Raw genomic sequence first — 24,159 nt, 5'->3', positions numbered from 1 at the left:
TAGTGCAGGTATCATCCACTATTCAGTGCCAGCAAATGTGGTCACCATTTGGCAGAAATGAAGAGGTGGTCACCCTCAGACACCCAGGCAAGGTATCCTGCCTTGAAAACAACCCCCTTGGCCTTGGTTCAGCATTTCTTCAAGAACTCTTTTCTTTCACTGACCTCTGCTGAGTGAAAACTCCCATTGGAAAAGTACATCTGGGGAAAAAAAAAAAGCCACAGCATCACAGGTATATTTCACTTTATTTATTTGTTCTTCATTTCAATAGCACATTTCAATGACAGTTGCTAATTAGATCTTGCAAGATCTTTGCACTGGGAAAGAAGCAAAAAATGGTCATGCATAAGATATTGAATGCATTCACATCAAGTATGTTGTACTTCAGGGTTCTGAACATCGTAAACAAAAGAACATTAAACCAGCTGGTTTCGTTTTATTTTTTTAAACAAGTGTTGTTAAATACCATAGCAGCTTAAAAGGTTTGGGTTGATCTATTTTTAATATTTTTATTTGAAAAAAATTCTAGTAAAGTTTGGTAAGAGATAAAAAAGATACCCACAATGCATCTAATTAAAAAATACAGAGGCCCAAACACTACAAAAGAATTTTTAAAGATAAAGCATTTGCTTTCATTTGTAGGAAATAAACCCACAATGGCCACACTACCCTAGGGATAGGATTTTGGAATTACCTGGATGAAGGACAGAAAATGGAACTGATTTGTAATTTTTATGCATCATGAAACATCTTGAAATTGGTCTGAGTTTCCAGAAATGCTGAACACCCATCCTTCAAGAGGTTCCAATTCCAGGCAAACAAAACCTCCATTTATTCCTGCAAATACTGGCCAAAATATTGGGGATAACATAGTTCACAAAAGAGGGAGGCAAAGGTCTGTAGGTTCTGTTATAATTTTTGTTTATAAAGAGTACATTTGAATGCTTTGGTGGTCATTAGGAGGGCATTTTTGCAATGGATACATTTGTAATTGTAGGAGGGAGGGAAAATAAAAAGCTGACTTCACAAAGTAGCTAATTGTACTCCCTGATTTAATGACATGTAGACAAATTTACCGAGTATCATCTTTTAGTGTACTTGTGAAAGTTACAAACACTTGATCTGATCCTAGGGTATGCAAAGTGCCCTAAGTAGCTTTGTGAAATACCCAAGGAATGAAGGCACTGGGTATGCCTGAGGAAACACTTTAGGAGACAGGGTTCTACACACCAGCACAAATCGAGGTGTTGTAACACCCATTTATCTTCATCTCTTGCTAACAGACATCAGCTTTCTGGAAGCAGGAGTGCCAGGTCCCAGCTGAGCTCCTGCAGGGTTTCCAGGAGCTTGCAGCAGCTCAGCTGGGAACAACCCTAAACCTTCAACTCCAGGCACAGGGACTGAATGCAAAGGGCAACAAAGCAAAATAGGATGAAAAGCTGAGTTTGGGCTAACACTAACTTCAAGGTTGCCACTGGATTTTAACCAAGTGTCTTGAGTGGCTATATGCCCTATTTTAAGTAGTAGATACTCCTTCTGTATGTTATAGGATGCATCACATATATTTGCAGCTATCACCCAGCTGCATGATGAGACAGTCAGTATGACAGAACCAGTTAATACTCTGACACCTCATCCAAGTTGTGCTGGGATCTTGGATGTTGCACCAGGCTGGTGATAACTTTAAGTAAACACGTTCAGTCCAGTTATATACTTCCATTTCTTGTGCCAAGACTTTAATGTGCTTCAGTGCAAGAAGGAAATTTACAACCAACTTCATGAATATATATTCCAGCTCTCCATTTCATTAAAAAAAAAAAAACCAAAAAAAAACAACAAACCAAACCAGCAGCAATTATATTATAGCTTCATAGCAGGTATTTATAAACTCAGCTATAAACAAATGCTGATCTAAAGCTTTGCAGACAGCTCTTGGGCAGACGTAATTATTACAGGAATTTATAGGAATATTAAACATTTTTTTTCCAGTATGACAGTTAGTACTATCTTTTAATGACTGCAGGAGGATATAAATTACACCTTTTCTGACTTGGGTTGAAAGCCAAGAAGAAGCCTGTTGTTACAACTCAGTTTAATGATATTTTTTTCAGTCTTTAAGTCATATTTTAAAGTCAGGTAAATGGAGCTGTCTCCATACAGTAGAAAGGACTTTGGATCAGATTAGTAATTTGTCTTTTGAATTTGGCTGCTATCTGTTTTAAGTGTAAATTGTTATGTACCGAAGTTGTGATTATGGAGAAAGGGAGGAAAGAGGCTTGAAATCCCCCCAAAAAGTTTGAATTCTTTTGCAGTGCTAATTGGATCTCTTAATCAAAATTTCTTGACTTAAGATTGTCACTCGGCTGCTCTAATTCCACTGAATCTTTGTAATGATCTAAATGGAAGATGACTCTAAGCCACTATTGAAAAAGCTTTGGCTTGTGACCTCAGTATGAACCTGTGCCCAGAAATGAGTTCCAGGCTGCATGCCTGACCCACATGGAGGCCTTGTCTCATGAACAGCTTTTCCCAATACCACGTTACCAACCTGATGTTCCTTGGGAGAAATCATTCAGCAAAGCCAATCTCCTATTTAAATACCAATGAAAGTGGACTGCTCTGTATATATTTTAAATGATAGAAGGTAGTTTGATCCACTAGTACCTTTTTGTTGATTTTTAAAGAACTTTTCAGAATCCTGCCATAAGAAAGGCTCCAGGGGAACTGCCTTTGTCATGATCTCCCAGTGACCTCATCTTATGGTACTTTGATAGAAGGCAGGACAGAGGTGAGCTCACTGCATCCTCACAACACTGCCCAGCCTGCTCTGAGACAGATGTTAGAGGAGGATGGAAAGTCAGAAGCAACAAGAGGTGTTTAGTGCCTACCAGTCACTGTCACATCCCTGTGCTTCACCAACACCTCTGAGTTCAGCTTCACAGCTCCTCTGGGAGGTAGGAAATTACTACACCCTCTTTTGAAGAGGGAAAAAAAAAAAGTAGCATAAGGAGATTAAGTTCCTCCAGGGTCCCACAGGAGGTCTGTGATAAAGCTGAAGATGAATTTAATCCACTAGTTTAGTCACAGGGCACTCGTTCTTTCCACTTTGCCTAAGAACACTGGGCTTTTGACACAATCTTGATTTCTGCAAGCAGTAAGCACTCTGGACAATAAAAACTGTCCCAAGTGGTTTTCCCTTCCCTGTCCTGCTTGTCTGGATTTACAGACTGGCTTAAACTGTAAAGATTTGTTCCACAATAACGAGATCATCTTACCTAGCATTTTGGGTCAGTCTACAAGACAGACAAAGCTTAGCTGCAAAGCTCAGATTTAAATCTTCTGTATAGATTAGAGCTCCCTTCTGTTTGCTTTGCTTGCTTCCCTCCTTCCAGGAAGCATGAAACCGAGTAAACACTACAAAACACAAAAGAAAAGTCAATGAACAACAAAAATTTCTTCTCTTAATTACAAAAATTAGTGCAAACCACACAGCAGATTATTTTTTAGTAAGCTCAGTGTTTTCTGTACGGAGTTCATACAACTCAGGCTTTAAATACAGATGAAGCCACATCCTTTAGCCAAGTAAGCAGACAGCTTTGAAGCTCACTTATATAAGCAACCTGGATTCTGCTGCTACACAGAATATTTTTATCCCACATTTTTGTATGTATGCTATAATATTCTTTATTGAAAATAGATTTAGTCCTGTGCTTCTATACAATATAAATAAAAGGCCATAGAGACCAAATTCCAAAGCTGAATACATTTTTGGCTAAGAGACTTGCCTAGCATCATCCTAAGTGTCTGGAAGAGCTTTTTTTTTTATTAAAAAAAAAATAAATTAAAGGAGCCAATTATCTATGTGCCTAAAGCCAACACCTAAATCCATGCATGACATTCAAATGGATGGCTTTGCTGTCAAAGGGGAGTGCTTCCACTTTCTTTGACATCAGATGCTCAACACTGTTGAAAAACTAGCTCCCAATTTTACACATTCAGATGTACATGTGGGTGGCTTGGCTTTATCTCACATCATTTGGAAATTGAGGCCTTTTTGGCTAGTTAAGAGTCGAAACTTGGAACTTGCAGCCAGTTATGAATGCTACAGGAATGCTCATCTCCCTGCTCAATATTGGCAATAGTCATCTGAAATAAGCTGAAAAAACATCAAAATTGGATTTCTAAAAGGACTTCGCTGGGCGAGGCCATGTCAAAATTTGAAGAAGCCTTTCTCAAAACACTTTGCTGGGTGATGCCAATCGAGCTAGTGAGTGCTGTAGTTAGTGGTGTGTACCCCCAGCAGCTGCAGCTGAATGGATCAAGTCAGATTTTGGGAAAAGTGCACTTTATCATTCTTTGCAAGAAGAGACACCGGAGCCGGGCGCCCTGCGGCTTTTGGAGGGGGGCTCTCTTTTCAGAGGTTTTCATCCAGCCACTTTATATAGCTGTTTCGGGTCTGAACGCCTGCTGAGAAATCAGTAGGCCAAATGGTGAAGATCATACAGCCATGAAAGCAGTCATCAAAGTGATCCAGAGTCACCTCCACCCCAGCCTTCTCCAGGCGCTTGGCGTACATCACGCCGTCGTCTCGCAGGACGTCGTTCTCGCAGGTGAGGATGTAGGACTTGGGCTGCAGCTGCAAGGTTTCAGTGTCTGCAAGGAGGGGGACTGCTCGTACATCAAGCAGTGCTGGGATCTCCTGGATGATTTCAGCCTTGCCTGTGGTCTGTATGACGGGCTTGTAGTTTTTTTTGAAGGATGAAGGCAGCAGAGTGGTCCAGTTGAGACGTCCCCGGAAAGCCACGGCTTGGCTGACGTCGAGGGCGGTGTGGTTGTTGATGAGCAGGGAGTGAGCCAAATCATAATTCCCATTTAGATAATCTATCCAGTAGTTGATCATGACATAACGAGGAAGAACAGGCATGTTCATGTTCTGCTGGTAAGAGGGTGTATTGAAGTCAAATGCCTGAAGGACTGGATAAATTAAGGCCTGCAGTTTGGGTCTGACGGTCAGATTCTCATCTTTGCTAAGCTGTGGGGATAGGAGAGAATTGGGATGATAAAATTAATAATTGGGATTATAAAAAAAAACCCAAACATTACAGTATCAGCCTTTAACTTCATATAAGCAACCATTCACTTGACAATTTTTAGGCTAAATTCTGCCTAAATAAATTCTTATGCATATAATGTTGCTCTTTTGTCTGAACTCTTAGTAGCCAAATCTTTTTTCTTCTCATGCAAGGATGGCCACTGGGGCAGACCCAGTATCCTGTCCCCAACAGAAATCAGTGGCAGAAGTTTACTGAAGGGTGTAAAAAGACAAAAAGTGTACAGTGGCTTTTCCCTAATGCAGTTCCTGGTTTAACAGTTTGCACCTGAAGAACTTCCTGAATCAAGAGTTCTTGTTTCTAACAGTTTTTAATGGAATGCTGCTTCCAAAACATGGTGCTATTGTGTTTATCAGTCCTCAATACTGAAACTCTTAGTGTGATTGTCCCTTCTTTAATTTTTTCACCCTGATTCAATGTTGCAAGTTTGTCTTGGTTATTAGTTGCCTGGACAGGGTTATCTGCATTCTTATCACAAGTGGTTATGGCAATACAAAAATGGAAAAATAATAATATTAATAATAGTAGTAATAATAGTAATAAAAATAATAATATTTCACTCAACCATGGTAATAAAAATAATAATATTTCATTCACCCATCAAAAATATTACTACTTGCCCCAGGCTGTCTTTAAATCTCTACTAGGTTAAATTTAGATTATACTTATGCTGTAGATACACAAAAAACATTTCCTTAAAATTGTGAAATGCTGCAGAAATACAATTTAACAGAAGAATTAAGCTTCATTTGTTGTACTTTTTGTTATTTGCATTTGAAGGGAAAAAACCACATTTTTTCAGAGACAAACATCTAAAACCAGGAAGCTAATTTGGTAACTCATGCATGTACAAAGTTATCTACTTAGACAAATAAAGGATTCACCAGCAAAAGATGTAAAAAAAGACATTTAGCTACTTGCTCTTAGAATCTGGCCCATAAGAACTCCTAACTACTGCAAGCTGTGTGATTCATATTGCAATTTTTCTTCTGTAATGTGACTGTATACTGACTTTTAACCATTCTGTCTTTAGGCTTGGCACATCACCTGGTGATGACACAGCCCAAAGAAGCTGTCAACCTCCATGCATCACTGAACACCAAGCAGACACTGGATGTTACCTGCTGACACACAGCAGCTGCCAAATTTCCTCCTGCACTGTCTCCAGAAATTGCAATTCTGTTTGGGTCGACTGAATACTCAGCTAAGACATCAGGCTGCAAAAAATGCTTAGTAGCACGAAGAGCATCATGGAACTGCTCAGGGAACCACACTTCTGGTACCAACCTGTATCTACAAAGAAAAGAGATGAAAGAAAATTATTCCTGCTCTTGACCTCTCTTTCAAGGTTAATAAGGGATATCAGGAATTCCTTAAGGAAGAATTTCATGAGGATAAATATTATGGTAAAGCTTTGCAGTGGGTAATACTTATGTAAGACTTAAACTTATAATTAATGCTCTAATTCTGAACGATTAATACCAACCTACTAGGTATGAATAACACCAAGACAGCATAAAATTGCACAGCCCTTTGCTGGGATTTCCAAATAGAGGATTTCATCAAATGTAATGATAATTAATGAACATTTAAAACACCCTTTGCAAGGGAGTCATTAAAATCAGCCTGGTTTGGATTCAGATCTCCACCAGTATGAGGGAGAAGACATCCAACAGATTCTGCTGAGACAAACATATGAGCACTTTTGAGTCCTGAATTTTTTTCACCTCTGCTCAGGAGAGAATGAACCCTGTGCCACGAAACGAACAACAGCCAAGAGGTAAACTAATACAAATTTCTTTTGATGCAACAGATTCAGTAATTCCTCTCCTTCACAGAGGAGTGGAGCAGGGATACACCCATCATGCAGGTGGAAAGCCTGAAGTGCAGAGAAAAAACAGTCTGCCCAGGAACCATCAGCAGCTGAGTCCCATTCACAAGTTTTTCTCAGTTTCTAAATTCCAGTGCAGGAGAAATCTGTTCATATTTACTGAATCTCTTGTAATCTAGGAGTTGATACTAGGCCTTATGGTACATAGCATGCCTTCTGTTTGTAGCTTTTCTATCAACAGATTTTACATATTTTCAGCAGAGACAAGAAAATTAAGCAAAACACAATCCAGTTTTCTGATTCAAAACATTTTCTTCAGAATCTAAGCTAAAAAAAAAAAAGAAAAGTTTCTGATGCAGAATAAATTTTAAACTTAGGTTACATGCTAAGGGTTTCAGAACTCCAAATCTGACCTGCTTTCAGAGAGCAAGCTATAGATTGCATCACCTGCCAAGGAATATGAGAGAGTCCTTTGGGAACTCCTTGCAAAACTGGGTAACAGACTGTGCATATATCATGAAAGTGAGACATGCAATTAAACCAATGAGAAATCTAATTAGTCTTCACTAATTGAGTGCAAATGCCTTGACTGAAAGATATAATGGCTAAGGAGAAGAGATAAAGCAATAACTCAGAGAAACAGGCAGAATTATACTGCCATAAATCAGAATGGGATAAGCAACTTTTTAATACTGTGATCTCTGCTCATCTGGAATAACCAAATGCTGCTTTTATGTTTCTCATTATTTCTACTAGTAAAGAAAAAAGAAGAAGAAAAAAAGTGACCCTTCAAAGTGTGCTGCCAGTACTGAATGAGTAACAGCAACTCCATGTAATAAAATTGCAATTAGATGCCAGGGCTTGGTATGTAATCAACTGCAGGTGGAGAACTGGAGTGGTTACATGGAGTGTTTGGGTGTGCAAAGGAAAATATTGGAGTTGACAATAAGGATGGGAAACGTACCAATCAAGTTAGAGTCATCCAGGTAATGTAGTTAGCTAGTTGAGAGGTTTGTTTACCTTGGAAATGTTCAGTGAGTTAGAAAAGCAGCCCTGCTTCTCTGTTGTCTGGCACCCTGGCAGTCCCTCTGCTCTTGAGTAGAGTACAAGGCTTAAATGAGATGACTGGAACAGTGGGAGAGTGAAGAGTGCAGCAGGAAACTGCCAGGTACCACCCTATATTCTGGTTAACGAGTAGGGATAAAATAATTTGGTAGTTTTTATGTTGCAGAACCTTGCTCAGTGTGATGTACAAACTGTGGTTTACAGACAGACCTCAGGGGAGTTAATAAATATATTTTAGTATTATATATATAAATGTATGTTGCAGCACTGAGGCTGGCCTCTGAGGATGGGAAATGTCCCTCTTGCTATGTGGTTCAACCTTCCTAGAGGTATAAAATGTGTCCAAATATGACTGATGGTTTTGTTTGGTTGTTTTAAAAGTTCTCAAGTATTTGCAGAGTCATAACTTGGCACTTGAGTGATCTCAGGTTTTACCTGCACTCCTTACATGTAAATACAATTGGAAGATGCACTAAAATTTATATTTTAGTATTTGTCCAACTCAATCAAGAGCTACTCTCTTTCCTCACGTTTCTGCCTATATATATCTGCCTCTATAATTATTAGGAACCCAAATAAATGTTTTATACAATGCCCATTTCTTGTAGTTTTAAAAGGGTACAAATATCAGACCAGTAAAAGAATTATTGTCCAAGTTAAAGCCTCACTCACAAGGCAGTGACAAGGGAAAAGCTAAAAAAAACCTCTGTTACGTATTTCTAACACCTTAAAACTACGTGATCAGTTTTAGATTACTCACTCAACTGAGATGACAACAGCATTGAGAGATTCTGCCATGATTCTGCAGAGATTGTTATACAGGCTGGTTCCTGGAACAAGAGGACATGTTGTTACAGACATAAGAGTCCATTTAAGTCAAAGAGTCACAAAGCCATATTTAAGCCTTCTGGGAAAATAGAGGGACATCACACAAATACAGGCAAAGTAAATGACATCAGCTTGCAATAGACTAAGTGCCAACTACATATTGGAGCAGAAGGAACATAATTCATGCCTGGAGAAGTCCTGCAGTCTAATGCTTTCTTTCTCATCTGTTTCTTGGTGATTTGGGGTATGTCATTTCATCCACAGTGCAAAATTTAAGGTACCCAGTGGCCTGGGGGCATTAGCATCCAGAGACAATTCTCACTGTATGACTCAGTGCTTGCTGGTAATTTTATTATAACCTGCATTGCTTTGATTGAAATGAGGTGCCCTATTAATGTCAATTGAGCTACTCATTTAAGGCAGGATTAATCACAGCTATCCTATTTATCAGTGGACTGAGTATTGCTTTAATTTTCTTCCTTTCCAGTTACTCAATTGTTGGTTCCTGGTACTATAAAATATACTAAAACACTAAGTGTTTTCTAAATTATCCAGTCTTAAAATTTAATATTTAGTTGCAACATCTGTGCTATTAATTTCTGCATCTTGGGCTTGAAGGTAACATCTGACATAACTGAGTTACAGTCATCCAAACAGAGCACAGTAATTTAATATAAATTTTTTGCACAAGAGTCATATGCAAACTGTTACAGAACAAATGAGGTGGGAAGGAGGGTAACAAACATCCCTTAGGGAGGCCTAAGGAAAACCATCTCAAAGCACAATTCCTCTATTTTAAAAGAGCAAAAGTTTTAAAACCACTGCAGGACAAAAAGACAAGGATTTCCAAGGCCATGTGAAGGAGAGATTTTAAAGGTATTTAGGAAGCTAAATCTCATGCATAGTCCAAGTGACAGCAATAGAATTTTTGTTTTGGAAAACCCCATTAATGTTCTTTTTCTATAGATGAAGCCATGAAAGGTATCAGGGCTGCACAAATGTCACTGGACCAATGGGGAAGGAAAAGGAGGAAAGATTCCTATCAGAACTGGGGGCCCTTTTTTCTCCTAAGGCTTTTCTCCTCCTGTACAATGTGGTAGGATCAACTTACCCTTGTCTTACAGCTCTTTGCCTTACTTTCTCTGAGTATGTTTGAGGCTTTCAAGTTAACTGTTAAAACATTAATTTTCAAGGTAATTTCTGCTAGTGGTGGCAGTGGTGCCCTAAGGGAGGGAGTCAGACCATGGCATGGGAACCCAGCTCTACCCATCTCCTTTATCTTGCTGCCTGTTTTCTGTGATAAGCAGCATGTTTTCCAAGTATGTATATTTAAACAGCAATTGCTATTACATGCAGTGTTGTTCAGCCCACTCTTCTACTAATTATTGCGTGAAAATATGTCAAAACTCCTACATGTGGTCACTGGATCCTGCTCACCAAGGACAGATGTTTGCACGAGCATAGAAAATGAGGGACTGGCCCAAACAGCCCATCCAGAGTTCCAGGAATTTAAACAATAAGATATTGTTTAATATATCTCAGGATGTAAAAAAATGAACCTCTTTGTCCTTTTGCAGCTCATGGTGCAGATAAGACATGATTTTTGCTTTGTGTTCATGGTATTTTTTCCCTCCTCTGACCTTAGAGCTGATCTACCAGAGATAGACACTACTGAATTCAGGTGCATCTTAACAAAACTGTCCTCCCTGGCAGGAAAAACAGTTTTTAGCCTTTCCTGCTAGGAAAAACCCAGACCAGAATCCTCCTTAGTTCCTGGCAGACACATACTTGCACTTGCCAAGGCCCAGCCACCTCCATGGATGTAAACAACGCTGCGTTTCAGCTTTTCCTCTTGCTTTGCAGGAGGTTCAAACACTCGGACTTCTACACCATCAAAAACAGAATCTGTGATTTTAATGTCTTCAGAGGAGACAGACTTCAGCTTGTCAAAGGTGCAAATGATGTAATTCAGGACTATCAAGTGATGGCTGAGTCGCAGGTAGTGAATCAGGTGACACTAGGGAAAAAAAAAAGAAAAAAGATTAGATTTCTGTTATGTCACATCATTTGATACTGCATTGATGTTTAATGCAACTGTCTTCAAAGGACAGGTACTATAAAAAAAAAGAAGATGCATTCTTAGGAGATTCACTGGAAAACTGGTGATTAACAAAGCCTTTACAGCCACGTTCAAACAAAACCCTGTCCATAAAAGGTTCTCTGTTGTCAAAATATATCGAATTATGAGCACTTTTGGGGATCAAGACACCTGTGAAGGAGCACTCTGATCCCTGCCTCTGAAAGATTCCTGGAAAAGCAGAGGAACCTCACCAGCAATCTCCACTATAGGACTTGAGAAACTTCTCAGACCAGTGCCAGCAGAGGGCAATACCACACAGGCAAAGTTTCTGTAGTAATATCAAAAACCCAAAGTCTTTCTCTTGTTCTACCCCAGAGCATCAGTCTTTCCACTTCCAAATTAAGGAAGTTCTCAAGGACTGCAAACAGGAATGTTCTCAAAGGAATATACTGCTTGTTTATTGGCTTGCTCTGTATTTACCTGCTGAACTGGGAAGGATCTGAAATGCTACCCAAGAACCATGACAGGTTAGTGATTTATTTTTTTTTCCCCAACCCAAAGACTTAAGTGTGTTTCTTTTTTTTATGGCGCTGTTAAAAACACTAAGAAAATGAAAATCTGATCTTTCTGTCCCCTTGGGGTAGAAGGAGAGAGATTTTATATCCCCTGGCTATTCACGATTTTTATTTTCATGTTTGTTTTTTAACCTTTGCCCTGAATAGATAAAAACCTGTTTCCCTCAGCAAACAGCACCAGGATCCAAGGCTCTGCACCAGACCTTCTCTCCAGGCAGGACCTGCAGGTTGTCATGCACACTTGTCCCCATTCCCTAAGTGGTGGAGAAGCAGTGGTGAAGGGTGAGCCAAAGGACTGCAGGGATTCTGGATGAGATCCAGGCTGGCCATAAGGGTCTTTCCACTTTTGTGAAGTTTATCCTAGTGATAAAAGCTAGAGACTGGATAATCAGCTAAGCCTTTTGTACAACATTTTCAGGCAAGGCAATGAAGTTGGGAGGTAAAACTAATTTATACCTCTAGGTATAAATTAGTTTTACCTCCCAACTTCATTTTATACCTCTAGGTATAAATTAGTACTTTGCCTAATGTTCACCTCTAGGACCACTGCTACCATAAGGAGAACTGCCAGCTGTCACATTTTACATATAGGTAACAGATTCTTGGAATAAAAGGCATTGGGAGGCATGGGGCTTGTCTTCACATGGCCATTTTGCTGATTTAGTTGTGCCAGTAATGCCAATGCAGTGCAAACCTCCCAGTATGACCTAAAAGATGCTGACACCTGAGAAGAGTGTGGTCACCCAGGTCCCTGGACAAAAAAGTGAGAGGAAGGCAAGTCTGGTTCCTTGTGACAGACATGATTTTGCAAAGAAGAGTTTCACCTTCCCTTTCTGGTTTATGTTATCTCTTCACAAGGACACCTGGTTCATTGTCTTGCCTTGGGTTTCTTTACCAGATTTCTGCAGCATGGTTTTCACAGCCACTTGCAGTGCCAGGTTTCAGGTTCCCTGCTCAGGGCAAGGAAAGGCTAAACAGAGGCAAACCCCTCCAGAAGACAAGCAGATTTGGAAGCATTCAGCAGCACCCATACCAAAGAAACTCTTGTCTCCTTAGCCCCATTTAACTTTTTAATCATTACTTTGAATGTAAAAAATAGGCAATTCTGGCTTTCAGTCAGGTGCTGTATAGAAAAGGCCCTGCACAACTTTTACTGCAGATTGCTGCAGGAACAGAGAAGCTTTGATTTTTTTTCCCCCAAAAAACTATGCCAAATACAATGGGCTGCAATGTGAATGGGGAGAGGAATCCACTTCCCCAACAAGAATTTACAAAAATGACTGTCTTTTCTTGCTTTAGCTTGTGGTAATGTCACCCTGCTGGGAGAGTTTGGTAGGAATCCAAATTACAAAACGTTCACTGCTTTTTGGATGGAATATAATTTCTTTTTACTGCAAGGCCTTTCTCTGGGAGAAGAAACACAAAATATCTGCCTAGCAGGAAGAAATGCTGAATTCAGGAGGCTGTTTAGATCTCTGAATTTAAGACCATGCTTTTTTCCCACTGTTACTTAACAAATTCCCATAGGAAAATTCACTTTGAAATCTAAAAAGCAACAGATCTATTAATAATTTCATGGAAAATTGCTGGGCTGCCACTGATGTAACCACCCAAAGATCTGAACTTCCCTGTTCCCCACGGAGGCTCCTGGGGTAGGTGACCACTGGGAATCAACTTTAGAAATACTGCCAGAGAAAACAATGATTTTGCAAATGTTTTCAGCCTGACTGTGCTGCAGTAGATGTCCCATTTTAGTTTTCTCCCATTTCAGTCCACGCTCTTTGCAGACAGATTGCCACATGTTCCCTGGAACCAGAAATGGTTGGTTTTTTTTTCAAGGCTAGGTAATGTTGTTTACTGAGATGTGGTTTGCCCTGTTCTTTAAACTGCAAAGCACTGTGCACATCTGCAGGTTATCACATGCTTTCATGCCTTTTTTTTTTTTTTTTTTTTCCCCCTGTAATAAACCACTCTTTCCAAGAATCCAAAAACCTGGAAGAGATGATTTGTACATCAGGGCCAAAGCAACAGTCCTTTTTTTTTTGTTTGTTTGGATTAAGCAGGTTTTTTGCCAAGCACTTATCAGACAGATTCTTTGAAAGTATTTCTATCTAATCAGCTTGTCTGGCTGTCATTTGTAAGGCAGCAGGATTGCACTTTTTGCTGGCAAAGAACTAGTCTTGTCCAAAGTTCTTACAAATATTTTTTTTTCCTGCTATAAATAAATATTTAAAATAAATACATAATGTTTTATCACTCTATAATATATCTGCTGGCAGAAGATGTGTTTAATGGCTGGCTGAGTCTCTCACTGAGGACCACACTGGCACCCAAAGGCATCCTGCCCATCCTGCTGACCCAGCTTCCCTGGCACCTTTCTTGTCTTGGCACTAAGGAACATGGGAGACTCAGAACATGACCAGCTCAATATGAATCCAACAAAACCAGAGAAACAACACTAAACTTCAGCCAGGTCACAATCTGACAACCCTAGGCAGGAAACAGGGAGTGGGAGAAGAGATGGGACCAGCCCTTTTGGCAGCAGTCCACAGTTGTATTGCTTTAAATCCGTTATAAAACTGGATCCAGTCATCTCATGTGAGCAGTAACTGGTTTGCTGGGATTTGGGATTTTTACCATCCTTTCCTGTGACAACATGCAGGGCTGTTTCAGGCTAGCAAATGTTGTGCTTAAATGTATTTGGGAATTCTGTGTGTGTCTATGTGCACGACGCAGAGAGGAGAGAAACTGAGATGTTCTCTGGTGAAAAGGGGGAGAAAGAAGACAGTGCTATAATAATAAAAGCTATTGAAAATAAGCAAAAGGACAAGGGGATGACTAAAAGACTATAGGGGGAAAAAAAAAAAAAAAGAAAGAGGAAAGAGGAGAATAAAGATGAAAGCCTTGTGGATAATTAGCTCAGACTTGCTGTGCCAGCCACAGGCATGGGCACAACTCTCAGCCTGGGTCACAGCCCCAGTTTTCCCACATAACTGGTTTTATGCATCTGTCTGAATAAAGACTTTTTGTTTTCTGAACAGGTAGCTCTGGGGAAATGTGGCTGGAGAGCTTCCTGACAGGTTCCAAGCAAGCTCAGCTGCTGGGGAGTGAGGCAGAGCTGGATGAGCAGAAGGACCCCAGGTGAGGGAGCAGGTAAAAGTCTGGATTTTGCTGGTGTTTGAGCCAAAGCAACAAATAACCACTGTGGACATTATCACAGTAGCCTTACAGACAATCTCTTGATGCTTTCTGGTTGCAGCTTTTCATTTTGGGGCTCTTGGCTCCCTGTGATCCATGGCTGTCTCAGCAGCACTGTGATTTATACCCAAAGGGTAAAACTCCCTTGTTCTCCAACAAGTCAGGCAAAGCATTGCATCCACAGGACATCCCCAGAACAGGGCTTTTCAGGTAGGGGCAACTCAGGGAGTCTCTAGAGACTGAACTGCTCAAGACTACCACTTTCCTCCTAGTAAATTCTTTTGTGAGGGTACCAGATACTGAAAGACATCATTCATGTAGGAGAAAATTTTCAATAAAAGAAGAAAGGAATGGGGGCTGTGATAGAACTCAGAATGAACAACATACTACTTTAAATACTAATATTGGTCCCTATATTATGAGGATGCTTTTACTGGCTCCTCAGCTGGTAATTTCATGAAAAATCCTAAATGCTCACTGCTGTTATGCTTAGCTCCCTCACAGACCTCTACTCAATGTGTGGTTTATATTCCAAAAAAATTTCCAGAAACTCCTTCTGTTGCTTCTGTCTATGAACCTCTGTGAGTACTCAGCACATTGGGACTCTTTGTCCTCATATAACTTTCAGAGCTGACACTGTTTGGCTTCATATCTCTGCCCTTTAGCCACGAAATTATTGCACCAGGTCCCATGCACAACAGCAGCAGGGCTCTAAAGCCAAGCTGAAGGCATCAGCTGCTTCTCCTACTGCCCTCACAGCTGGTCAGACCCAGGGTCCTGCACTGACCTTCCCAGCCTTGGCAGGATCAGGAATTAAGCAAACAGCTAAGGCTGTGCAATGCTACTCAGGACTAAGCCAAATCCCACTCAGGACTCAAAACGAGTAATGATGCTGGAATGGAGGGACTGAACTGTCTAAGACTAAACTTTCTATCTTAAAAGATGCAGACACTATTGTAAATTCTGGTATCACTTGGCAGAATACATGTCTGGAACATGAAGAGTCCAAAATGGCAAATGCAAAATCTGTAGTCAAAAATAGAGATTAGAGGAAAATAAACAGGATTGTTTCCCCATTTAGCTGTGTTTTGTGTGTATTTGAGGCTGTTTATTCTGTTTAAAGGTGAATGTCTATTTTCTTTTATTTTACAGAACCATTTCTTAACGCAGGTGCATTATTGCCCAATAAAGAGTAAGTATTTTTAACCCTGTTATGTAAAGACAGCCCTCAAAGTCAAGTGCTCTTAGTGTTAGGAATTTCCTTTAGAACTGAAAAGCAACCAAGAAGGCTGTTTTACAGTTTCTTCATTAGAAACAGAAACTAGATTACATTTTAATCTATGTTTTTGTGCATGTACCTATTCACCCATGATAAGTTACTTTCATATTAGATAGAGACAAAAGTTATGTTACTATAATTAGGACTACCAGTGTGGTTTCAGGTTCAGACCTACCTCCCACTAACCTGCAACTTGGTTTAGTGTAAACCATTCCAAGACCCTGTTTTTGCATGCAAAAACATCAACAATTGACTTGGCTGGCTACAACTATGATTTACATCTATCCAAGAATTACTCTGGAATGGTAAAGAGATATTAAAATGTTAGAAAGAACTAATTGCTGTTCTCTCTAATCCTGAATGTTGATGTCCCATACCCTAGATACTATTCTGAAAGCAAGCACCAGAGGAGCTTGAAGTGTCCTCATCACTTGGCTCATGAGGACAAGTATCAGGATAGTTTTCTCCCCCATACAGCTGTCTACCTCCTTCCATATATGTCTGCATCTATCTGATGGCATTTCTGCCAACCCATCTGTCCTTCCAAACCTCTTCTAACAGCTGCCCCAGTTTAAAAAATCCTCCCTTCCTTGCCATGCACCAGAAAAGCAAGCATCTTGGCAGCACTGTTCAGAAATAACTTATTCCAGAGGGCTTAATAAATAAACATAGGCTGTTCCCTTTACTCCAATAAGGGAGAGTGGTTAAAGAAAGAAGAGAAAAATGCCTCTATTAATCCTTCTGTTAACAGCAGAATTATGAAACCTTCCTTTAGAAACTTCATGACAGACACAAAGTAAAACAATAACTATGGTTTCATCTAGGGCTCCGTCCTATAATTAACTTTATGTGGTTGCCCAAATTCCGGTGAAGCCAAGTTCTGATTCACCTGTATACATATTTATGTACACAGTTTTTCATTTCTGGCCTAAAATCATGTTACATCACAGTTTCCTGCAAAAACGTTACCATATCCAACCCTGAGCCAGCTGAGAAGGGCAAATTGGTGTCACACTCAGTTAAGCACTTTCACATCAATTTATTATTATTAAAGTTTAAATTTCTCTGTTTTCAGTCCGGGGCATCACAGGACATTAAAAAGGATGCAGGACAAGACTCTGAAAATTCAGCTCCATCACTGGAAACTTTGCTCAGGTAAGGCACTGCATCTCTTCCTATCTCTGTTCCCCCCAGTTTAAAATTAGGGTAAAGGTATCAGTCACCTTCTGTAGTATGTTTTGAAACCTACTTACAGACACTGCCCAGTAAGCATTATGCATTTTTTTCACCATGTGATTACACTTGGATGCTTGTCCAAGTGTCTCATGCTGAGCCAGGACAACAAGTCAGTCCCAAGCTTGGGAAAAAAAAAATTAAAAAATTGTAGCTGACTGGAACAAAACTCTACATGGATATGCAAAACCTTATCATTAGTACACTGAAAGGCAGTGACAGCCACCTTATTTGTTATTACTAGGCATTACTAATGCATTGAGAAAACAAACATTACCCCTAAGAGGATATCATTATGCTTAATTGTCAAGTGTCTTCACGAATCTATTTCAAAATAAGCAAAAGAAAATCAATTGCATTTGAAGCACATGATGTCTGTTTCATAAAAAAAAAAAATAAGGCTTACAATACATTTTAGAGATTTTAAAACCAGAAACATTCTTGTGTCTGCTATCAAACCTACAACGAAGAAATAAATAGCAAGCAGAAGTGGGTGAAAGGTCAGTGGTCACATTGAGAGAAATGTTAAACCATTGGGTCTTGTGATAGCCCTCAGAGGAAGAAAGGAGAAGCTAAGCTCTGCAAAAAGACAACACACTATATTTCAGACACACACACAAGCTAACAAAGTTAATTCTCAAACCTAACTTTTACAATCCTAGCTTCAGTTCACACAGTTCCTTCTCATGGCATTCATTTATTCCTGACTTTGTGCTGTCTCTCAGTGTTGGAAAGACTTCTGAAAGCTCTCAGGAAACAAGTGCCCCAAGGCTTACCTGTTGTGTGATTCAGAGCACCTCTAATGCTTCACTTCTTTTATGGTGCTACATACAACTCACTTGTTTGTTCCTTTGGCTTGTAAGCTACCTGACAAGAACTGTTACTTGTTTAGTAATTTTTCTCACTGTAGGAGTTGGCATTTCCAAGGCCAGAGATGTAAACAACTATGAAATTAACCACTTCTCCCTACTGACACTACAGAGGCAGAGACATCAGCCCTGCCTGCAAGTTTGCACCAGCTGCCACCCCGACAGGCTCTGTCCTGCCAGCTCCTCTTGGGATTATGACCTCCAGAATCCCACAAATGAGACATCCCTTCAGCTTGCAATTTACAGGCACCAGAATTCATCAGCCTATGCTAAATGTGCCACTTAAACTGAGTATGTACATAAACCAGCAGCAATATACATATATATATATATATATATAGTGACAGTCATAGGACTGTCTAAACATAGGTCTCCTTCAGCTAGAGGTTATGGCCTTGACTCAGGTGCTCGTGGCAGAACTGTTAGGATGTGTTTTACAGGCAGCATGCAAGGGGGAACATCATGGCCCTTCAGTCTATACCATCCATTAATCTGGTCAAGCTGAACACTTGCTGTTCAGTTCCTTCCATTCACAAGGTAGAGCAAGTGAGTATCAAGTCACAAATTTTATTAAAGATTAAGCTATTGCAGGCCCTGTCTGCTTAATTTCCATGGCAGACGTGTAGGAGGGTATGCAAACAAACAGGCTGTGTCCTGTATAAGCAAACAGGTTTTATCATTTCACCCTAGAGATATGTTTTGATTCAGTCATGTATTTGGACCATGAGAAGATGCCCCAGTGGCTCAGATGAGTGACTGATATTCTCCAAGGCTCTGTCTCCAACAGTGGTCGCCAAAGAAACTATTTAGGCACAATATACAAGTCTGGACACTGTATGATTCACTCTCCTTATGCTTACCAGTATCTGCAATTATTGTTTTAGGAACACAGAAAGTACATTCCCATCTAGTTCTTTTGGTATTCATTTATGGGCTCTCTATTCATTCGTTCATTTCATCCCTTTCTGAATACACTGATGCTCTCTTCTACTCAAAGTACAAGTTTCTATACATTTCAAAATCAACTTAGTAAAGTGAAATGCTGCTAGGATGTTAAAAAAAAAAAACAACACCAAAACTTAATACCTTATACCTAATACCTTACATCAGGCCTGACCATAACTGAGCAGTCCTTGCAAAAGACCAGATCATCCCAAAGGAAAAGGAAGCTCACAGCTTGAGCCATTATCAGAAAGTGTGTGATCTCTCATCCTTTTTCATGTCAGCATAAAAACATCTGGAGAAAATGAGTTTGACATCATGAAGTGTCACAACTGTCATGTATGTCTTGTGAGAAAAACAAGCAGAGAGTTTTGGTTAATAACACGATGCCATATCAAAGCAGTTTTATATTTAAAAGAGCTTCCCTATGCGTACTTAACGCATCACAGTAAAACCCATTATTTTTTATTTTTTGTTCTGACCAAAAGCCTTCAAGTTGGAAACCAGATCTGCACCGTGAAACCCAGAGGACCGAATACCAGCTTCACCAGAAGGCGCACGCTTCATTTCCTTATGAGAACGAAACCACACAGGCAGCCCGGGGCAACCCTGCTCGGAGTTTCCTGCTGCTTCCTCCACCTCAGCAGGCAGAGCCTTACATCCGAACCTGATGCCATTTTCTCCTCCTGGATGAGATAACGACCCCGGGCCGGCTCAGCCCGTCCCCCTCCCGCTGCCGGCGGGGATGGCAGCGATGCCGCCGGATCTCCCCTCGCCTCTCAACTCCGAACGCGGTGCCGGCAGCGCGGCGGCTTTCGGGGTGCCCCGGGTGTTTAAAGGTGTTAAATCCCCCGGGTTTAATGGGCCGGGAGGGCTGTGTGTGTGTGTGTGTGGGGCTGGCTGGGCCTCCCCCCGAAACCGCGGAGGGCAACGCTCCGGCTGCGCGGATGCCCGACCGCGCTTCCCTGGGGAGGGCACCGACACCTCCGGGGCAGGCGCGACCGCCGCTTCCAGCCGCCTCCGGCACCGGAGAGCGAACCGAACCCGAGGATAAGGGGAGCGGGTGTGTGTGTGTCTGTGTCCGCTTCTCCAGAGCCGGGGGGAGGGAGCAGCCGCCTTACCGTCTGCTGCACTGCTCGGAAGGTGGCATCCAGCAGCATCAGCTTCCAGGGATCCGACACGGTGCCGGGCAGCGGCAGGTACACGTAGTAAGCGGAGAGGGCGGCCAGCGCCATCAGCACCACCCAAGCGGCCCGCATCGCCACCGCCACCACCCCTGCGGTCAGCGGGGCCGCCTCGCCGCGGCTCCCCGCTGGCACCGCACCGCCCCGGGGCCGGCCTCCCCCAGAGGAAGTCCCGGCGCTTCCGTCCCTTCTCCTCCCGCTGCCGCTCCCGCTGCTGCTGCTCCCCCGGCCCCGCCGGCTCTGCGCCAGCACCGGCCTGGCCTGTGCCTCGCCTCCGCGCCCGCCCAGCGCCGCCCCGCCCGTCCTCCCCCCAGGGCCGGCCGCTCCGGGGAGCTCGCCGCGCCTTTGGGCGGAGGACACTTGGGTTCTGCAGCCCCTCCAGGGAAGTGCAGTCCCGGGTTGCGGTCCGCAGGGTTTCCCGGGGATCTTTAGGGGGAAGGGGCTTCGCCAGCCTGGCCTCGCCCCGCCAGCTCCACACGAGGTCGCCTCGCCCACTGCCCTGAGCTGCCGGAGCTCATCCAGTGTGCGCTGTGTCACCAAAGGCCATCAAAGTCACCCAAAGCTGCAGTTCCTGCTTCCAGGTCCCCACCCTGGGTTGGCAAAAGCATCCCGGTAGATTCCGTGGGGCCAGACCAGGCAGCAGCGAATCCAACTCAGACCCCGATCCTACCGGTTTCTGCTTTTCCGTGGCAGTGGCAGAGGGTTTTGCCCACTGGCGGCTCTTTTCCAACAGAGAATGGCAACACCAGGGCCAGAGTTTGCTTTTCTCCGCTCAGCCCTGAGGCAGGGAAGGAGAAGAGGACGGCTGTTAATTTTGGTTTAACGCAAGAGACGTTTCTTGGACCTGAGAACATTTTCCAAACAGGTCTTTTTCATCCCCATAAGCACTTTCTTGTCAGATAAAAACTCATCCTTGCAACACACAGGAAATGCAAATACTACAGAGTTCAGCCTTGACACAAGTGACAACTTAATACTTAGTCACAGAGATATCTCCAGCAAATTGTTTATTTAAATAGCCAGTTTCACATGCATTATGAATCTAATACAGAAAAACAGAATTGAGCACTAATTAAAACAGTAACATCCTTTTAAAATTAATTCATCGTACTAAAAACTCACAGAAAGTATATAAATAGAGCCCTGGAAAGGACAAGTTCCTTTAAAAACAGGCATGAAAAGGTAATAAAGACATTTCTAAGAAGCAAAAGGTCACCTTTTAAGACAGCTTTACTGGAACTAGAGTAAAACCTCACAGATTCAAAAGGCTGTAGAAGCCAGTTTCTGGAATTTGTGAGGAAATAATTCTCTCAAGCATCTTTAACCTTTTTTTTCTAACAGCAGATGGGGTTTGTAATTTTCACAGTCAGTTTTGAGTGGAGGAGGGATGTGTAAGGGCTGTTAAGGAAACAAGCTTTGTCAAGAGAGCAGCACAAGGTGAGATTGCTGAGGTCGCAAGCTTTTTACAGTGAGTCATCCCTTTCTGTATTATTTTGGGCACACACCTTCTCTTTTACCCTGTGCCCTGCTCCCTGCCTCCTTTGCTGTGCAATGCTCCTGTCCTCTTGCTCTGCCAAGCATCTGCCCCTAAAATCCACCCCCAGGATCCTGTTGTGTGTGCAGCTGCACCCCCCAAAAATCAGTTCCAAAACCTCCACCAAAACTTGGTCTGGTCCCATTCCTCTCTCATCTCCTTATCTCTTTAAAGAATATTTAAAAAGGCTGGATTGGGATTTTTTTTTCAGGTTTCTCATGCTCCCACTGCCCCCCACATAGATCTTGTGTTCGATCTTCCACGTTCACTTTCAAAGTTGCTGCTCTGGCTAAACTCAAGCAGTAGCTCCTTGAGAAACCTATTTTTTTCCAGGTGCTTATGAAGAAATCAGGTGGTTGGGAAAAAAAAATACTGCATTCTGAGAGAGTCCTTTCTTTAAAAGAATAAAACAGGTAAACTGCTTGCAATATATCTAGGGAACAGGCATTTTACCTGTGTAAAACTCAACCCCTGAAGCCAAGAAACACTTGCTGGACAAGCAACTTCCAGAGAGTGCAAGGCACCAAGGTTTCCTTCAGGACACTCCTGGTCTCATCAGCAATTCTGATGTGTCCCCACTGTTCTTTCCCACGAGGTACCAGATCTCTGCTCCCATGAAGCTGATGTGATGGGATCCAGGTAAGGATTTGAGCTCCTGGAACTTTCCCCTTTGGGTGTTTTAACAAGAGGAATGGATTTAACTATTAAATAAAGTTAATGATGTCTCAGGAACTGGAAGGAACAGCAAGTTTCAGCTTCATGCTACATTTTACACATGACAAATAGGTGTTTCTATTTCAGGGCCTTTTATAAGAAAAGCACTTAGATTTTTAAATGTCAGACATACAGAGAACAGTAATTATTTTTGCCACCAATCCTGATCTAAACTTAAGTGAGAATAAGTGCACTTCAACTCAAAAAACAACCTTAGCCATTTTTATTCAGTGATGACTACCAAAAAATTGTCTGTCAGTCCCAGGAAACAGACAGTTCATCAGAACCCCCCAGGTTGCTTTATGAGAGTCGAATTATGGATATATTTAAAACATTTTATGTAGCTTGGTTTTTGAGGATCCAAAGGTTAAGTGGAAATTAATGTACAATCACCAACATCTTTTCCAGAAACTATACCACAGCACAGAACTTTTTCCAGAGAACAAGGAGAAACCTGGTCTGTGGTTCAGGGTGTGAGGAAGATTGAGGATGTGTCTGCACGTTTTGTAAGAGTGCAAAATAAAAAAAAACAAACAGGGTGAAAGGCCAGTGAAGGGTGGCCTGTCCTGCAACTGCACAATGATGGCCCAAACGGGTACTTCAGTGTGACAAAAGGAGCTCAGGTTAAGCTGTATTTTGACTGCAAGTCATTGTTGCAATTACCCTGTATGAAATAAACTGCAGGAATGTGTAATAGCCAGCTGACTCAGGTGTCAAAATTTAAATTACCTCCTTGGTTTCCAGCCTGTTATTGTGAAATCTTTTCCTCCAAAACCCAGTCCCAATTTACCTGTGCATCACCAGCAAATCTTTATTCACATGAGCAACCCCTGCTATCTGCTTTTCCCTATTCTGTTTTCATTCCAAATCAAAAATCAAAAAAAAAATCAATGGGCACTTACTGGCACTAACAGCTTCTGGATGAGTCGTGAAAAGGTCTGAAATAATAAAACCGTGTAACATGAAAAAATAATAATAAGAAAAGAGTAAGATCTAAGAATTCAGCATGTAATAGAAAATTCTAGAAATAATAACAATAAAAAAAGTCATTCTTTTTAGGAGCCAGTGAGACACTGCATCGGGTTTCAGAGACGCTGAGTCCCTATTATAGAATTCCTTTCCAGTTCAGCGAGTTTTAGTGTTTGAGAAAATTAAACAGAAACGGACAGAAGAGCCCTTGGCACCATCTGTGACGGGCTTGGTGCCACCGAGTCAGCTGGTCAGTCAGTCAGTCAGTCAGTCACTCAACAGTTTCTCCCGTCACCTCTTTTCCCTTTTTTCTTAAAAACTTCATTATTCTGAAGCTCAGCACAACCCTCACAACCCCCACGCTCATAACCTCGGCAGGGCAGCGCCCACTCGCCGCGGGGACGCGCCACTCGCCGCGGGGACGCGCCCGCTACATCCGGGCCTTTCCTTTCCGGCCGTTGGAAGCGTTTGAAAGCGTCCCGCAGCCAATCAGCGCTGAGCAGGCCCCGCCCTGTCAGGAATCTCCACTGCGGAGCCGCAACAAGGCCCTGGGGCGTCTGGCCTGGAAATTTTCCCCCCTCCCGCCAATAGGAGACCGCTGAGCTCTGATCGGCAGGTGCGTCAGCCAATCAGAGCGAAGGGGCGGGGTATCTCGCAGCGCTACCGAATGAGGCGGTGTTTTACAGAGGGGCGGGGAGGGCGGCAGCCAATGGGCGGCGCGGTTGGAGCGGCGGCTCGCTTTTTGAA

At 42.0% G+C, this 24,159-nt stretch overlaps 1 protein-coding gene across 1 annotated transcript; it reads right to left on the bottom strand.

Annotated features, from left to right (window-relative positions):
- Positions 1–228: 228 nt before the first annotated feature.
- On the bottom strand, positions 229–20,470 carry NCEH1 (neutral cholesterol ester hydrolase 1). The gene is made up of 5 exons (XM_030456638.1): positions 20,133–20,470; positions 10,624–10,852; positions 8,768–8,837; positions 6,233–6,404; positions 229–5,032 (listed from the first exon to the last, which is right to left on the bottom strand). The coding sequence occupies exons 1-5, from the start codon at positions 20,268–20,270 to the stop codon at positions 4,415–4,417; spliced, it is 1,227 nt and encodes a 408-aa protein (XP_030312498.1). The 5' UTR covers positions 20,271–20,470; the 3' UTR covers positions 229–4,414.
- Positions 20,471–24,159: the final 3,689 nt, after the last annotated feature.

This window comes from Calypte anna, chromosome 9, assembly GCF_003957555.1.
Source record: "Calypte anna isolate BGI_N300 chromosome 9, bCalAnn1_v1.p, whole genome shotgun sequence".
NCBI classification, from domain to species: domain Eukaryota; kingdom Metazoa; phylum Chordata; class Aves; order Apodiformes; family Trochilidae; genus Calypte; species Calypte anna.
The sequence above is the reverse complement of the archived record's forward strand: the minus strand, read 5'-3'. Positions and strand labels throughout refer to the sequence as shown.

What these genes read in the sequence shown, in the direction of transcription:
- NCEH1 (XM_030456638.1), bottom strand. Translation starts at nt 20,270, where the DNA reads ATGCGGGCCGCTTGGGTGGTGCTGATGGCGCTGGCCGCCCTCTCCGCT. An exon ending in GCTGTTGTCATCTCAGTTGA is followed by an intron (nt 6,405 to 8,767) that starts GTGAGTAATCTA and finishes TTTTCTTTGTAG; the next exon opens with ATACAGGTTGGTACCAGAAG. An exon ending in CAGCTGCTGTGTGTCAGCAG is followed by an intron (nt 5,033 to 6,232) that starts GTAACATCCAGT and finishes CTATCCCCACAG; the next exon opens with CTTAGCAAAGATGAGAATCT.